General features: G+C 44.2%; 2 protein-coding genes and 1 pseudogene across 2 annotated transcripts; 2 read left to right on the top strand and 1 right to left on the bottom strand.

Moving 5' to 3' along the window:
• Positions 1-9134: 9134 nt before the first annotated feature.
• Positions 9135-9620, top strand: LOC113566902. The gene is made up of 2 exons (XM_026994091.1): positions 9135-9311; positions 9384-9620. Exons 1-2 carry the CDS (start codon positions 9153-9155, stop codon positions 9618-9620), a joined length of 396 nt encoding a protein of 131 aa, XP_026849892.1. The 5' UTR covers positions 9135-9152.
• A 2233-nt stretch (positions 9621-11853) lies between these two features.
• LOC113566901 lies at positions 11854-12555 on the bottom strand. The gene is made up of 2 exons (XM_026994090.1): positions 12286-12555; positions 11854-12174 (listed from the first exon to the last, which is right to left on the bottom strand). Exons 1-2 carry the CDS (start codon positions 12553-12555, stop codon positions 11854-11856), a joined length of 591 nt encoding a protein of 196 aa, XP_026849891.1.
• A 1894-nt stretch (positions 12556-14449) lies between these two features.
• LOC113566900 lies at positions 14450-16960 on the top strand (annotated as a pseudogene).
• The last annotated feature ends 1216 nt before the right edge of the window (positions 16961-18176 follow it).

The following is an 18176-nucleotide window of genomic DNA, read 5'->3' as shown; positions in this document are numbered from 1 at the left end:
GGTCTTATGCTCGGATTATAATTCCCTCTACCATATTATATCCAACAATAATTCTCTTCCTCTTATTAAATTATTAATCCTTACACACCTTTCTATTAATTAGTAACTGTAGTGGTATTTGTATTTTGATTGCATGCTTAGTTTCTTGGTAAGTTTAGTGCTAATTTTCCTCGAATGTTAGTCTAATATCTATCTTTCTTACATGTTCGCGTTTGGTTCGGCTACGCGCGTCATGCGGCAGCGCCCCTCGGTCGGTTGGGCGGGAGGAGGGCTGCGTTTTGCCTGGGATCCGCGCGTAACAGCCTGCTGCTGGTGTCACACGGGCCACTTGACGGTGCAGTAATTGCATCGCCTCTTGAAAGATGCAGTCATTCCATGTCAACGTCCAATATATCGTAATCCACGCACATTCGCATTTCTCCGGTCTTCTTTCCTATTAAAACGATTGGGGCACTGTGGGGACTTCGGGATGGTTCGATCCTTCCGTCCCGGAGCAGCTCGTCCACCTGTTCGTTGATGATCTTCCGATTGGCCGGGTTCTTCGGGAAGTAGCGCTGCTTCACGGGCCTGTTGTCTCGCATTGTGATCGTGTGTTCGGCGATGGGGGAGACTCCAGTTAGTCCGTCGAATTTCGCCAATTCTTCTTCCAGAAACTTGCCTGCCCACGGCGTGGGGGGTGGTTCGGGGTCTGGGTCTTGCTGCCACGGCGATAGGTCCTCCAGTTCCAGGGCGGTAATTGTGGCCAAGATCGCGTTCTCGTAGTCGTCCGAGTCGGCTGGGCGAAACGGGTTGCGTTCCCGAGCTATCTCGGCGTCGGCTAATGGCTCCAGTTGGTAGTCCATCGTCGGGGTTTCTGTGATCTCGTCCTGTGGTATCGGGGTTCGTGGCTTGCGTGATGTCTGTCGTGTTGGGAGACTACGTGGTGACTTCCGGTTCGATGAGCTGGCCCTGGATTGATCCCGCGATCCGCAGCTATCTTTGCTGGAGTATCCTGGTGATTCCTGGGTCCTGTTGCTGACTCCTGGTTCGACGAGCTGGCCCTGGATTGATCCAGTGGAGCCGTAACTGTCTCTGCCAAAGTCCTTGTTGTGTTGCGTTGTCCTGATGGTGTCGGGATTCGTGCCGGGGAACTGGCCATGGTTGGATCCATCGGTGTCGCAGTTCTTTCCGTCGTAGCTTTCTTCGTGTCCTGTTGTGGCGGCGTAGTCCTGGGGTTGTTGCATGATCTTGTCGAGTAAGGTCTTGTTGTCGCGGCGGTTGGATGGTTCGTGGTTGGCTATGGGGTGTTGGTCTGGGGCTGGTCTCGGATGGCAGTGGAGTCCGCAAACGTGACGGCCCGTGGGCGTGGCTGGGCGGTGCATGATGGTATCGTCCCGGCGGGTTTCTGCTGCAACTTCAGCTGTAGATATGCCCGTCCACAGTGGATTCTTGCGCGGATGCCGCAGAGGAAGTCGTGTCCCAAGATGAAGTCGTCTAATACCATGGGGAGTATAAGAAGAGACGAACTGGGTCAATTCTGTGAGGGAGCGGAAATCCTGTCTGCGCGTGTACATTTGATACTCCGGGCGGAGATTTTCGTAGATCCGCTCGAGTTCCTGTTCCCGAGTGTACTGGGCTCGCTGCATCATCAGACGGTACAGGGAACGGTCCCCTGGGAAAACTCGGTAATAACTCTCTCTGACTGCTCGGTATTAATTGTCTGACTGTGGTAACTCCTTCACTGCTCGGTCGTGACTCCCTGACTCCTCGGTGGTAACTCCCTGACTCGTGTTCCTGCTCCGCCTTATATTGGCCGTGGCCATTCCTTTGTGACCGAGGGCTCCTCTGCCATCTAGCTGGTCCTCTGCCTTCGCCCTCTGTCCCCCGCTGCTCCGTTGTTCTACCGCTGCTTCGCTGCTTGGCTTCTCTGTCACTGTCCCGCTGCTCTGTCGCGGCGCCTTCTCCGCTCTGCCGCTGCCTCGCTGCTCTGTCGCTGGGACACCGCTGCTGCTTTGCTGCTCTGCCGCTGCGCCGCTGCAGCTGCTTTCCTGCACTTCTCCGCTCCGCCGCTGTCACGCTGCTCTGTCGCTGCTGCTTTGCTGCTCTTCTCTGCTCTGCCGCTGGCTCGCTGCTGCTTTGCTGCTCTTCTCCGCTCTGCCGCTGGCTCGCTGCTCTGTCCCTGATGCTTTGCTGCTCTTCTCCGCTCTGCCGCTGTCTCGCTGCTCTGTCGCTGCTGCTTTGCTGCTCTTCTCCGCTCTGCCGCTGTCTCGCTGTTCCGCCGTTGCTGCTTTGCTGCTCTGCCGCCGCTCTGCCGCTGGCTCGCTGCTCTGTCGCTGCTGCTTTTCTGCTCTTTTCCGCTCTGCCGCTGTGTCGCTGTTCCGTCACTGCTGCTCTGTCGCTGGTGCCGCTTTGTCGCCGTCGCGTGCCAAAGTTCTAGGCGCCGTCCGCGCCCATTTTCTCCCGGCACGCGGTGTCTTCGGCGTCTCTCCCCGTCTCTTTCTACTGCGTAGGTGGCTGGCTGCGTGGTTTTCCGCGTGGTTTTCGCCGGCGCGTCTGGGACACGTGGCTGTTGCTTGGGGGGTATTAGGTAAACCAGCCTTAGCTGTACACAAGTCGAGGGATCAAATATTGGTGCTGGCTATTCGCCGGGGCTCTGATTTTGGGCTGCTAATACCTGATTTGAAGTTTTTCTGCCGCGTGAATCCACGACTCACATCCAGCATCGCCGGGTCCCCAGGGAAGAAAGGTATCGGAAAGGCACGCCCAGCTTGGTGGATGCCGCATGATCCACGACTCAGGAAAGTTCTGAAACCGGTGGGTTGAGGTGGGTGTCTTTATTGTGGGGGAATAAACGACAAAAATTTACCAACATTTTGGGTAACTTCTGGTTCTGTGCGTACACCCTGCCTACTGCACCGATCTATTCGCCGTCGGCTCTCTCCCTCGGCTGCGTGGGCGATCGGCGGCTTCTCTGCCGCTTCGCGCTCTTGCATGCTGTTCCTTTGCGTTTGGCCGTTCTCTCTCTTGCTTTGGCTGCGTGGGCGTAAGAGCAATCGGCGACTCTCTCCGTTTCCTTCTCTTCCATGTCGGCTCTCTTTGCTGCGTGGCCGTAGTAGACGTCTCTCTTTCGTGTTGTCTCTTCGCTGCTAATAAGTAAGAGGCCTCACTATTTTAGGGGTTTTCTTAGCCTATTTCTTATTTTAATTGGGGAAACTAAGGATTCATGGTTGTCTTTGTTATAATAGTAATAGTAGTAGTAATAAAATGAGATAATAAGCCCCCCGGGGCTGTCTCTTCAGGGGATGGTTCTGTGGTCAGGTTTTGTGGAGGCTTGTGCCTTCACAAGCCTGTGAAATGGGCTGGTTCTGGACGCTGCTGTTCGTGCAAAAGTATGCAACAAGCAATGCTGTAAGTCATAGATCTTAGCTCCTACCAATTGATACGATTACCTTTTATTGGTTGACTAGCTATGACAATTAGTAAACGGAAGACAGTACCAAGTTATGTTTTTCTTTAAAGATTATTTATGTATTTCTTGATTACTTTTTCTGCAACACCGGTCCACACACTTGAGATCACAAAAGAAGAGAGAGGGTCGACACTTCAAGTGTGACCAGACTAACTTATAATAATAATACCTAACATATCGATAATATTATTTAATGTTATTATTTGAATGTGGGAATAGGCGTATTCCAACACGCCCCCCTCAAAAATAACATTAATTATCAAAATCATAAAAATAAAAAATATAAAAAAAGTTTTCATCATTAAATAAAAAAGGTAACATTCAATTGTTATTCTAATGTGGTTGGTGTGCATTCTGGGAAGTGTTATGTGATCTAGCATTTGCTCTAAGGATACGGGGAAAACCCAGAAAAACCCGATCAGATCACTTTAAAATTAAATTAACATAAAATTAAATTACTTTAACAATTCATTGGTTCTTTTGGTTCAAATAAAAAAAAAAATAAAAAAAAAAATTAAATATGAATTAATGTAATAAATTCGTTAATAAAGCTTCATGTTCATGTTTTCATTAAATTGGAATCATTCTTCTTGTAGTAGTCCTAATTTGTTCCGCAGTTCCGCAAATCTTCCAGCAGGTAGTGGCTTCGTGAATATGTCAGCAAGTTGGTTGTCTGTATTAATATACTCAAGAGAAATCTCATTAGTTTCTATCTGTTCTCTTGAAAAATGATATTTTATATCAATATGCTTTGCTCTTTTATGACATGAGGGATTATTTGCAATGCTAATACAGCCTTGGTTGTCTTCATAAATTTTAATGGGTCTGTCGAGTTTAAGATTAATACTATTTAGAAGAGACTTTAGCCATAAAGCTTCTCTTACAGCTTCAAATAGGGCCATATATTCAGCTTCAGTTGATGAAGCTGCCACTGAATTCTGTCTTTTTGTATTCCAACAAATTAAATTGGAATCGAACATTTTAAACAAATAACCCGTTGTACTTTTTCTATCAATCTCATTACTACCCCAATCGGAGTCTACATAGCCAACTAATGTATTTTCAAATGATGTATTCTTTTTAAATATAAGCTTCATATCAATAGTTCCCTTTAAATATCTAATAACCCTTTTTAAACATTGCCATAACTCAGCATTGTTCTTGCTACTATATCTACTCAAGATATTTACAGCGGTAGCTAAATCTGGTCGTGTACACAGCATTATGTACATTAAACAGCCAATAAGGTTACGACATGGAGCATTGCAGTCTTCATCTGAGTTAAGTAACTCATAATTTAGTTTATTTAGTAATGGAGTACTGACTGAATTGCAACTATCCATGTTAAATTTATTTAAAATTCTTTTTACATATTCAGCTTGACTCAAATATATTTTGTCTTCAAAAATTTCTACTCTGATACCGATAAAATGTTTTATCTCATTTAAGTCAGTCATTCTAAATCTTTCGCTTAAATAATTTTTGAAATTATTCATTCTATCCATAACCCTTGTCGCTATTACTACATCATCAACATATAATAATACATATATGTTTTTCTTTATGTCACCTCTATCAAGAATATATATGCAACGATCCACGGGAGAGTTTACAAAATCGAATCCTTTCAATGCTTGCTCAAATACTTGAAACCAGCATCTAGCTGCTTGTTTGAGCCCATAAATGGCTTTGTTCAGTTTGCATACATGCCCAGCACCGCATAATACGCCCTGAGGAGGCCGCATATATATCTCCTCACTTAATGTACCATTGAGGAAAGCTGTTTTAACATCCATCTGATGGACTTTCAAATTAAATTGGACTGCCAATGATAGTACGAACCTAAAACTGGCAATTCTAGCAACGGGAGCAAATGTTTCTTCATAGTCTACTTGGTACTTTTGAGTAAATCCTCTTGCAACCAGTCTAGCTTTGTATTTTATTGGGACTCCTAGTTCATTATATTTAATGGAAAATACCCATCTACTGTCTACAATATTTTTGTTTTCTGGCTTCTTTATAATTGTCCAGGTGTTATTAATTTCATGGGCATTTAACTCTGTATTTATTGCCTCCTCCCAATCAGATTTATCATTCCTAAAATTTATTTCATCAAAGGAATTTGGAACTTCATCAAACATTATATGGGCATTTAATATAAATTTGTTAAAGCTTTTATCATGTTCTTTATAAGAAACCTTCGGCTTAGACTTTAACCTCTCACTTTTTCTACTAATTATATTAGTATCCTTATTTTCTTCACGACAATTATCTGGCTGATCAGCTTTTTCACAATCCTTACTCTCATTCGGGATATATAATTCCTTACTATCATTCAGGAAATCAGTTTTTCTTTTCCTACTTTCATTCGGAAAATTCTGCTTTTCGCATTCCTTACTCTCATTCAGGATTTCACATTCCGTACTTTCATTCGGGAAATTAAACTGATCACATTCCTTACTCTCATTCAGGATTCCACATTCCGTACTATCATTCGGGAGATAAAACTGATCACATTCCTTACTCTCATTCAGGATTCCACATTCCGTACTATCATTCGGGAGATAAAACTGATCACATTCCTTACTCTCATTCAGGATTCCACATTCCGTACTATCATTCGGGAAATTAAGCTGATCAGATTCCTTACTCTCATTCAGGAATTCTTGTTGACTTCTTTCCTTACTCTCTTTCGGGAAATCTGTTTCAAATTTTACTTCTCTAGAATAAAGCATATTAGTCTCGTCTACGACAACATCTCTTGCAACAATAACTTTTCCTTTAATGACATCCCACAATTTGAGTCCATTTTGTTCATACCCTATCAAGATAGCTTTGAATGATTTTTCATCAAATTTACCTTTTTTAATTTTGTTGTGCACATACACGGTTGAACCGAACACTCTTAAAAATTTTAAATTGGGCTTTCTATTGTGCCACAGCTCATATGGGGTCATTTTACAATCACCAAGTGCTTTGCTTGGAATTCTGTTGATTAGATATGTTGCAGTTAGCACAGCTTCATCCCAAAAACTTTTGTCTAATTTTGCACCATTTACCATAGCACGAGCTTTCTCTGTAATGGTTCTTATCATTCGCTCCGAAACACCATTCAACTGAGGTGTATGGCACTGTCAAATGATAACTTATTCCTTTATTAACGCAGAACTCACGCATTTCATTCGACAAGTATTCTCTACCGTTGTCAATATACAAATTGACAATCTTGAAATTAAAATGAGCCTCGCTCTTTGCTACAAAATCTTTAAATACATTAAATACATCTGATTTATATTTTAACAAATAGGTTACACAATAATGTGTAAATTGATCTACGAAGATCACAAAATAATTTTTATCGTCTAGTGTAACTGGTTTAATGGGGCCACATACATCTGAATGTATTACAAACAAGGGTCGTTTTATATAACTTTTATCTTTAGATTGCTTAAATGGCAACCTAGCCTGTTTCCCATTTAAACATGACTCACAAACTTCATCTGATATTTTTAAATTAACAAGAAGATTACTGTCATTAAATAAATTATTATTATTTATTTCAAGCAATTTTGCATTGCTTATATGCCCCAACCTCTCATGCCATAATCGATAATTATTTTTGTTCCTAGCATCTACACTGTATGCTTGGAATTTGACTACAGGTATATCCAACATACCTGTATGTTTAACAACACTTACTCCATTTTTTGATATGGAGACACCACCACAGTCAAACTTAATTGACATCCCTGCCTGTTGCAGACTCTTGACAGACATGAGGTTTCCTGCTGCCTCCTTGCAGTAGAGCACATCCTCCAGTGTGATATTGTGTCCATTGTGCAGCCGCACAATTCCACGCTTAGTGGCATATAAAAACTCGCCTTCTTTTGCCACAGCGATTTTAATTGGCTGCTCCAGTTCGATGCAATCGGCGTACAGCGAGTCATCATTGATCAAATGATCCGTTGCACCAGAATCGAGTATAAAACCGAGTTCATTATTTATCTGATCACTCTTTTTCATTTTCCGCATCATAAATGCGAACCCGTGGCCCGATGCTGCAAGCTGAGCTTGTTTATTATGTTTATAATTTTCTTTGTTTTGATTTAACCTTATAAACTGGTAACAGTCTTTTTTCATGTGCCCTTCTTTGCCACAGTGATGGCATTTAATATTACTTCTAGCTTTTCCCTTAAATAATATCTTTTGCCGTGTGTTTCTAGATCCAAACGTTTTACGATTATTAAAATTGTTATTATTTCATACAACTGCCTTCATGACTTTACTACTTGTATCAGTACTTTCATTTCTTAATTTGGTCTCGTAGTCGAACAATTTATTTTTTACAAACGCTAATGATAGAGTTTCATCTGACAAAGTTTCGATTGCCGTGATGACACCATTATAGGTTGAAGGTAGAGTCTGCAGCAAATGTGCCACTTTGTCCATCTCATCCATTTTTGCGCCCGCCCCTAACAACTCACTCACTGTTTCATCAAAAGTAACAAAATGACTCGAAAGTGTCATTTCACTTGAGAGTTTGAGTGTTATTAAACGTTTACGTGCAGCTAATTGCGACGCAAGGCTTCTTCAGAATATCACGTGCCGAAATGTCGCCTGCCGCGAAGTTTAGAAATGCGTCGCCTAAATATTGAATTAAAATGCTCTTTGCACATCGCTCTGCCTTTTTCCAATTATCATCTACTTCGTTAGGCATTATGTTATCGACTACTTGGAGCACCTCTAATTCAGCAAACAAAGCTCTGATTCTAAATTTCCATATAGAATATTTCTCGCCACAAAAAGGCTTAATATGTTGCTTATTTCTTTCCATTTTCTATGTATGTATATATTATACACACACACACTATAAAAAAAAACTACACAAGAACGCACGCGGAACTAATTTCACAACTATTTGTTATTAATTTAATTTATTTAAATTGGCGTGGACTGGGCCCATAACCTATTGGTAGACTAGCTATGACAATTAGTAAACGGAAGACAGTACCAAGTTATGTTTTTCTTTAAAGATTATTTATGTATTTCTTGATTACTTTTTGCTGCAACACCGGTCCACACACTTGAGATCACAAAAGAAGAGAGAGGGTCGACACTTCAAGTGTGACCAGACTAACTTATAATAATAATACCTAACATATCGATAATATTATTTAATGTTATTATTTGAATGTGGGAATAGGCGTATTCCAACACCTTTTTTAAGGGCTTAGGTCATGCCTGGTACTTGGCAGTGGATATGCAACTATACATAATCTCTCTGCTTCTGCTGATTGCTCTGTATAAATGGGGCAAAAAGGCGGCTGCTGGCATTGTAGTGCTGTTGCTTCTAGTCACGACCTGCCTCTTTGTCACGATGATGGTCAACAATGAATCAATGCTCACGAAGTAAGTCCACGATCTTTCTATTTGCATTTGAAGTTATTAAGCCTCATTTAATTCAGGAATGGAAGTAAAGGAGGTGATGGTTTGGATGTCTATGGATCCACACACACGCATGCGGGTCAATGGCTGACTGGATTTCTCTTCGGGTACTTCTTGCACCTGAATCGTGGAAGGAAGCTCCAGCTAAGCCGCATCCAAGTTTAGGGCTCCTCCTCTAACCATACTCGAGGAGTCTCTCTACTACACGCTTACCCGGGTGCGCTGGCCCCTAGCGCTGTGTTGGATCATCTTTGCCTGCATGCAGGGCTATGGCGGTCTGGCAGACAGTTTCCTATCCTCGCCATTGTGGCAGCCACTCTCGAGACTCTCCTATTCCGTGTACATCTGGAATATGTTCACTCTGGAAGTAAACAGCAGAATTCTACGGACCAATACATATTTTTCGAACTACAACTTTGTAAGTTTTGTTTTGGATAGTTGAAGGAAACTAGTGGATTATAACAAATGTATAATATTTTATGCTTTGCAGATGCTTAATTTCTGGTCTGTCATTGGGATCACTATTTTGATGTCGTATGTGTTTTATGTTATCATTGAGGCTCCTTTTGGCGGACTCGATAGTCTTCTACGAACCCGGCAGCCACGATCTCCAAGCGAACAAAAGCAGTCGTCAGTAGATGTCCAGCAGGATCAGTTTAATGTCGGAAGGAATCTGGATGAACCTGAAAAGCCTAAGGAAGAAGCCACAACGACTGTTTCAGAATAGTTAAATGTAAGATGCTAATAGTCGTGTTTTGTCTTTCCCATATTTAGATCCAGTATGGTTTTCTTGTATTCAATGACTTTTCGCCGACCAGACATGTTTAAGTTTGCTATTAAGTTAAGACTTTGAAGCCACTTGAGATATTAGATCTAACAAATAACTATTCGACAAGCGCTTTACTCACAAATTCAACTAATAAACGAGGGGGAACGTTGTGAGTTGCTGCGGACACCGCAACTCTACATTTATTCCCGATACTTAGTCAGTATGGCTCTCCTCCGGCAGAGGCCGCTAATACTAAACGACACGACAAAGAGTGCGTGCGAGAGAGACAGAAAATCAGTCAGAGCGTGACGTCGGGCGCTGCGTAGCCACTGCAAATTGATTTCTTGCTTTTGGCTACAAAAATGATCCGATCTGATCCAGATTCAGCGATCTGATAGATATGGTCACTATCCATGATTCTGCGTTTTTAGTTTTCTCGAATGTGCAATATTGTGAATGCAACAGATTTTCGTCCTTTGTGGGGGCGGAAGGAGGTGGGGCGAAATTCTGAAATATAGGTTTTATAGTGAGAAAAATTTGGTTACTCTAGACTTAATTGTCTCTGAGATTTGTGGATACCACAGATTTTTGCCCTTTGGGAGGGCAGAAGTGGGCGGGGCAAAGTTTTGAAATATTTTTGTAGCAGTGACATATCACAGAAGTCTGGATCCAAAATATCGTTGCTATAACTAGCTGTATATAGGACGGACAGACAGACAGGGCTCAATAGATTCGGATATTGATGCTGATCAAGAATATATATACTTTATGGGGTCGGAAACGATTCCTTCTGGACGTTACACACATCCACTTTTACCACAAATCTAATATACCCCAATACTCATTTTGAGTAGCGGTTATAAAAATTATACTCTTCCAAGTAATCTCTTCCATTGTCTATACTTATTGTATTCTTTGTTCTCGTACTATAATTATCATGTCAGAACACGATCGGCAACTAAAACCGAAAATAAATTGGTTGATTATTTACATAGAACATATTTTATACGAAATTATACGTAAGCGCCAGAGGTTGTATCGCAGTCGATGACTGCAGTAGGGATTTTCTCCGTTTTGTTTTTTTTTGCATCTGTTTGCAAAATGAGTATTGGGGTATATTAGATTTTTGGTAAAAGTGGATGTGTGTAACGTCCAGAAGGAATCGTTTCCGACGCCATAAAGTATATATATTCTTGATCAGCATCAATAGCCGAGTCGATTGAGCCCTGTCTGTCTGTCCGTCTGTCCGTCCGTCCATCCGTCCGTCCGTCTGTCCGTCCTCTTCAGCGCCTAGTGCTCAAAGACTATAAGAGCTGCTGTGGCGCTACAGACTGTAATCACAAATGGGAATATCAATAGCCGGGCGAAAGGGCTGCACACGAGTATGTCCACTTCCGGGCCGAGTCTTATGCCGACGCCTCCCTTGGCCCCCTTCGCACAGGTAGTCTTGACCCTGTTTACATATCGGGGCTTGCTCGGGTTGCCCGTGTGGCAAGGGATTGAAATCGGAGGCGTACCCCAACCAGCGCCCAAAAGAGCCCTGAAAATGGATGCTTCTACGGATTCTGGATCAGGTATAATGGGTCGTGGATCGTGGATGATGACGCTTTTGTTGTGTTGTTTTGATCACTGAATCAATAAGAGTACAGTGAATATTTAATGATTCATTTGTTGCCGCTTCTGGTGGATTCCGTGCCTCCGAAGTGCGTATGCGGGGGCCTGCAATTGGTGGCAACAAAGGCCCCACGGCTGCCACAATCGCTGCTGCAGCGGAAATGTTTTGCTGCTGCTGCATGCTCTCCTCCTCCGATTATTATTGAATAAATTGCAGAACAAATATGCAGCGAAATAAAAATAATAATAAATGCAATAACGGGGATGAACGATGAGCAATTGGACTCCCGTCCAAACGGAACGGATCGTAATATGCATAAACGATATATCTGATCGACTGGAAACTCTTGTTTGAATTTGACTTTGAATTTCGAATATTTCGGCATATATTTTCATTGCGTCCAAAAACGGAGAGACGATTCCGTGCATTACGATTCTGGCATCAACGAAAATAGATGCCCAAATGGAAGTGCAAACATCTCTGAGGGGAGGAGTGGAGTGTCGGGCGTGTGGACGTTTGTCTTCTGTCAGTGTGTGATTGGATACTGCTTGCTGCTTTCTGCTCGATGGCTTCCCCCTAGATCACGAGGTGCAGGCGTATCTGGAACACCAGCTCCTCGACGGTCTTCTTCAGGAGCGCCGCCAAAGACAGGATGAATCCCAGGAGGCTGAGGGAGAACAGCCAGGGAGTGGTCATGAGCACGGCAAAGAAGACGAGCGTCTCGTCGCCCCGGGCATTGGCCATGCGCCACAGCAACTGGCGCTGGATGGTGCGCAGCTTGAACTTGCTGTTCCACAATCGGAGGCGCATCGAGCCGACGGTTTCGTTGACGACCACAGTCTTCTCGACCAGCCAGAACACCGCGCAGCACAGCATCTGCATCACCAGCAGCACGACCTTGACCACAGCGGTCTCCAAGAGGAGGTGGTACAAGGCCACCATGCGCTGACTGTGCTCCGGCTGCATTGTGGAGAGCACGACTGCGCCGAGGGACTCCAGCGGAGAGACCCTGGGGGAAGGGCCGTCGGAGAGCTCCTCCCACTCCGAGTCCGACTCGGTGCGCTCTATCGAGCTGAACTCGCTCTGGCCCTGACAGGAGCACGACTCCTCCTCTTGGTCCTCCTCGTTGGGCATCGAGTAGTCGCCCTCGTAGTCGCCGTCGTAGCGGCCGTCGGAGTACTCTTTGTGCGGGCCGTCGTAGTAGTCTCCGCGGCTGTCCGGAGAAGCGCCGGCTGTCCAGAGGGAGCTCAACACGGGCGGTGGTCCCATCGATGCCATCTGTGGCACAGCATTGAATCTGCAGGGGAGCCGGGGGTAAGTTATGTCCTAGGGGGAAGGGGAGTCTGAGCTGCTGCCGCTCACCCATCTGAATCACCCATCGGAGGGAAGGTGGGGGGGTGTGCGCGACCTATTGGACCCATTGGGCGCGAAAGCAGAAGACTAGTGTGGATTTGGCCTAGGAAGGGCATCGCATTGAGTCCATTCTTGTCGCCGGAACCTTCGGGGGGGACCTGCAGCTCCGGCTGCTGCTGCTGATGCTGGTCGGTAAAGTCGAAGGATCCCATGGATCCGAAAATACCCCGCGAAAGGGTGAATGGGGAACGTGGATTATTAATAGTTGGATTCATCTTATTCCAGCACCTGTGAGGAAATATTCGTTCATGGGCTTTGTTTTGTATTTGAATTTTTATTTACTTTATGTTCCCTGTACTTTCGATATTTGTACTGAATGATTCCCAGAGCCAGTTCTGAACGGCTCCAAGTGATAGTTCAGGGCCCACTTCGATGTTGTGTTCCTAACAGATTCTCCCTTCTTTTCAGGTCTCCCCACCCCACCCCACAACGCCGCAAAAATATTTCAAAACTTCGCGCCGCCCACTTCCGCCCCACAAAGAACGAAAATCTGTGGCATCCACGTTTTTAAAGATACGATAAAACCAAAAAAGGCAGAATCGTAGAGGATGTTTATATGTTCTAGAATGTAAAATCTCATCCAGATCGTATAATTATTATAGCCAGAATCAAGAATACAATTTTATTTTTCCTCGCTCTGTCTCTCTCAAAAACACAGGTTTCATGGTCGGTTTTGCCAGTTGCAAAATATGAGTTCAAGGATCTCAGAACCTATAAGAGCCAGAGCAACCAAATTTGGTATCCATACTCCTGTGATATCGGACCTTGACTGTTTCGTGTCCAAATTTCGGCACACCCCCTTCCGCCCCCGCAAAGGACGAAAATCCACAAATCTCAGAGACTATTATCGCTAGAGTAACAAAATTTGGTATCCGCACTTCTGTTAGATCTCACTATAAAACCTATATTTCAGAATTTCTCCCCACCCCCTTCCGCACCCACAAAGGACGAAAATCTGTTATATTCACAATATTGCACATTCGAGAAAACTAAAAACGCAGAATCATAGATAGTGACCATATCTATCAGATCGCTGAATCTGGATCAGATCGGATCATTTTTGTAGCCAAAAGCAAGAAATCAATTTGCAGTGGCTACGCAGCGCCCGACGTCACGCTCTGACTGATTTTCTGTCTCACTCGCACGCACTCTTTGTCGTGTCGTTTAATATTAGCGGCCTCTGCCGGAGGAGAGCCATACTGACTAAGTATCGGGTATAAATGTAGAGTTGCGGTGTCCGCAGCAACTCACAACGTTCCCCCTCGTTTTAAATTTGGTTGTTGCGGGGAGGCGGAATCTCTTCACGAACTCTCGCCATTTTGCTGCTACTTGTCATGAGAATTGGAAAAAACATTGAAACAAAGAAAGGATCTGCCACCACTAATGGTAATAATTGCACATTGGCTATCATTAAGCAATGATCAGAATTATAGAAAAAATTGTCTACATCCATGTTTAGCTAAACTTTAGTTTTCTCCGTTTTTTTCTTACTCACTCATATTAAAACCAAATTTAATCCATCAAAAGTCAATAATCGTTTGATTACCTGGGAAAAGATTATAGATAAATGATCTTGTGACTACATAGAATTTAGACGGATTGCTCCTTATCGGTGATGTTTGACTGAATTAAGCATTTTGGCTGATATACTCGACTCGAGAGCTGACACACTGATAATGTTATCTCCAGATTTCCCTCAAAACATTCCTATAAAATCACAGTCAAAAGGTGCAATGCCTTCAATCGAAAAAGTATTAGCATGGTGAACGTTTTAAGCAGTCTACTTGTCTGCGGACTGGTACTTGTCAGTGCCGCACAACTGAAAGACGGAGATGTCCTGCAAGATTACCAGCGTTTAAAAAGTCTCCGCCCGCTGGGAAGTTTACCGAAAACTTCCGTATGAATTGCTCCCGGACTTGGATCTTTTCCACCCCCGAATACCCAGTCAGGAGGATCTGTTGTGTTTCGCGGACATCGCTCAGTTCATGCAGGCGCTCACTACTGGAAAATTATGGGCCCTTAAGAGTAAGTAAATAATGAAAATTATATTCAAGTCAATGAGAACTGAAGTTGACGAATTTTGTGAGCAGTGATCGATGCTTGGGGCTCCATTCCCTCAGGAGTGCTGTCCGGCAATGTCTACCATCTGGGTAACTTCGATGAGTCAAGATCAGCGAGGAGATCACCAGTAGTCACAGCATACATGGAAAGTACTGTTTTCTAATTGTACCCGCCGTATCCATTTCGATCAAGATCGCATCTTGCTTTCCGGCTTCCTGCTCTGCGGCACATATGGATACGTTTCTGGAGCAGTTAATGCAGAATTTGTTGAACTCAAGCAGCACAAATATAAAATTTAGCGAGGCCAGCTATCAGACAAGTGAATCGAAACCTTGGGATGGAATGACCATTTTCACAGTGTAAGTTAGACCTTATCATAATCAATTTCTGTGACTCATACTATGGATTGCAGTGTACTTCTTGGCTTGATGGGTACTATCGTGGGTCTATGCACGCTCTACGACTACTTTCTGTGCCAGGATCAGAGTGAGGACCGGAGAGAACGGAATGATTTACAGAATGATTTAACTCGTATTTTGCCTACCAGGTAGTATCTCTGTGACTGTGAAGATGTGCTCGGCACGGTCAAGTTCCCGTGCCATCTTCCGCATTGTCGACAGCAAATCGAATCCGAACGTGATCAGTTGTCTTGATGGAATCCGCTGCATGTCCCTATTCTGTGTTGTTTTGTTTCTCCAAATATAAATACCTTCAATATGATTTCGGTTTTAGTGGCCTCATGCTTGTATGTGCAAAAACCATTCAGCTCTGTTTTTTTGTTTGCTAGTGGGTCGCGGAATCCTTTTCCAGCTTTATTCTCCACGGATTTTTTTCGGTTGATTCCTTTTTCTTTATTGCTGGCCTACTAGTGGCTACGGTTGCTCTTCGCTCAATGGATAAGTAAGTGTTTGAGATATTTTGTATCCATCGAGAATTATTGCCAATTTTCTTACAGATCCAAAGGAAAACTGAATGTGCCGCTTATGTATCTTCATCGTATTATACGGATCGTGCCGATACTTGCAATAGCAATCCTAGTTTACATAAAGCTGACGCCCATTGTTTCTGGGGGACCTTATTTTAAAGGTGGATTCCATGGTACAGCCGCCTATGAAAAGGGCTGGTTCTGGACGCTGCTCTTCGTGCAGAATTATGCTACAAGCAATATTGTAAGTCATAGATCTACTCTTATTACCATTTGTACGATAATCGTTTTCAGTGCCTGGATCACACATGGTACTGGGCAGTGGATATGCAGCTTTATATAATCTCTCCGCTTCTGCTGATTGCACTGTATAAGTGGGGCAAAAAGGCAGCAGCTGGCATCGCGGTTCTTGTTCTCCTACTATCGTCCTGCCTCTTTGCCACGATGATAGTCAACAAATACTCATTGCTCTTCAAGTAGGTCCACGATGCTTCTGTTTGTCGTTGGAGTTCTTCAACCCCATTTAATTGCAGGAATGGAACCGAAGGAGATGCCGGAAGGAAACTGTATTCTGCCACACATACTCATTCGGCACCTTGGCTGATTCTTTTTGGATATTTTCTTCACCTGAATTGTAGGAAGAAGTTCCAAATAAGCCGGATTTTGGTATGGTCTGGATGGGTTCTTAGTCTGGCCATGATCTTCACCTCGATGTTTGCCCTGTACCCTGCGACCCAATGGAGTGCTCCACCCCTGTCCACCCTCAAGGAGTTTCTGTACTACACGCTTACCAGAGTGGGCTGGCCCTTAGCCCTGTGTTGGATCGTCTTTGCCTGCATGCAGGGCCATGGCGGTCTGGCCAACAGTTTCCTATCCTCGCCATTGTGGCAGCCTCTCTCGAGACTCTCCTATTCCGTGTACATCTGACACCTTTTCGTACAGGAAGTCAACAGTAGAAGCGTTCGTACTAATACTTATTTCTCGGACAAATTGTAGTAGGTTTTGTTTCTAGTAGTTGATGGTTGCTTATTTTTAACTAACCTCATTGATGATTTTCAGATGCAGAAATTTTGGTCTGACTTTGGGATCACTATTTTCATTTCGTATCTGCTTTACGTTGTCATTGAGGCTCCTTTTGGCGGACTCGATAATCTTCTACGATCCCGGGAGAAAAGTGTTTTGAAGCCCCAAGCTCCAAGCGAACAAAAGCAATCCTCAGTTGATGTCCAGCAGGCCCAGTTGAATGCCGGAAGTAATCTGGTTGAGTCCGACGTGCCTAAATAAGAAGCCACAGAGACTACTCCAGAATAGTTATAGATGTAAATATCAATATGGGTTTTTTTTCACTCTTATGTAGACATTTTGTAGATTACAAAACCACATAAAAAAGATGTGAGCTTCCGACTACCCACACACTAGACTGATAAGAGTAATTATCAATGATGTTCGGCTGTATCAAGTATTACGCTGTGCTAGTCTGAGTACCTCAGACTACTCAAGACTACCTTACTCAACACAATTGTTTTTATAATCGGCTGGTGGTTCTAGATAGAACAGATGGCAGATGGCGAAACGCCACCAATCGAATTAGCATTAGCATAGGAAGCGTTGTGGGTCCGAGACAGCCCGAGAGCGTTAGAGCTGCTCGGGGACGCTGTTAAGCCGAGTCCGAGAGATAGCGACATAAGGAGACGAAATAATTCCACTGCATGCGCATATGCGGTAGCAAATGATCTTTGCAGTGCAAACGACAACACCAAAATGCATTTCCTTTGGACCGCACCACTGGCAATAATTTAAAATATTTAAGCTGCTTGATCTGACATACTCCCCCCGTTGGAAGCCTGACTTTCAACAGCAACAGCATTTGGCAGTAGGCACAGCTTGTTGACGGCGCGCTTTGTGATTCCAGATGACGTCTTCAGCACAGCAACTCGGGAAACGCCATCTCGTCCAGGCAAAAGCTCGACCACTCTCGCCAGTGGTCACTTCATGGGAGGAAGATTCTCATCCTTGACAAGAACCAAATCGGCGACAGCTAAACTAGGCTTCACAGTGCGCCACTTTGAGCGCTGCTGCAGTGACGATATGTACTCCTCCTTCCACCGGGACCAAAAGAGCTGCTGCAGGTACGAAACGCGCTGCCAGCCGTCCAGGCGATCGAAGTTTAGCTGCGTGACGTCAGGCTCAGCGAACGAAGCAGGAGGGCCACCATTCAAGAAATGCGCTGGAGTTAGAACGTCTAGATCGGCAGGGCTCTCTGAAATTGAAACTAAAGGTCTTGAATTAATCACTGCCGTGATGTGGCACAACCGCGTCCGCAGCTCGTCAAATCCAAGAACCGAGTTGCCTATCGCACGGTAGAAGTGGTACTTGGCCGTCTTCACTGCAGCCTCCCATAGACCACCAAAATGAGGGGAGCGCGGAGGAATGAAATGCCAGTCTATAGCCTCGACCAAGCAAAAATCCAGCAGCGCCTTCTGATGGTCATCGCTGAGGA

This window comes from Drosophila persimilis, unplaced genomic scaffold (assembly GCF_003286085.1).
Source record: "Drosophila persimilis strain 14011-0111.01,24,50 unplaced genomic scaffold, DperRS2 tig00001234-arrow-arrow-pilon, whole genome shotgun sequence".
NCBI lineage: Eukaryota > Metazoa > Arthropoda > Insecta > Diptera > Drosophilidae > Drosophila > Drosophila persimilis.
This window is presented reverse-complemented; position numbering and strand designations above follow the sequence as displayed.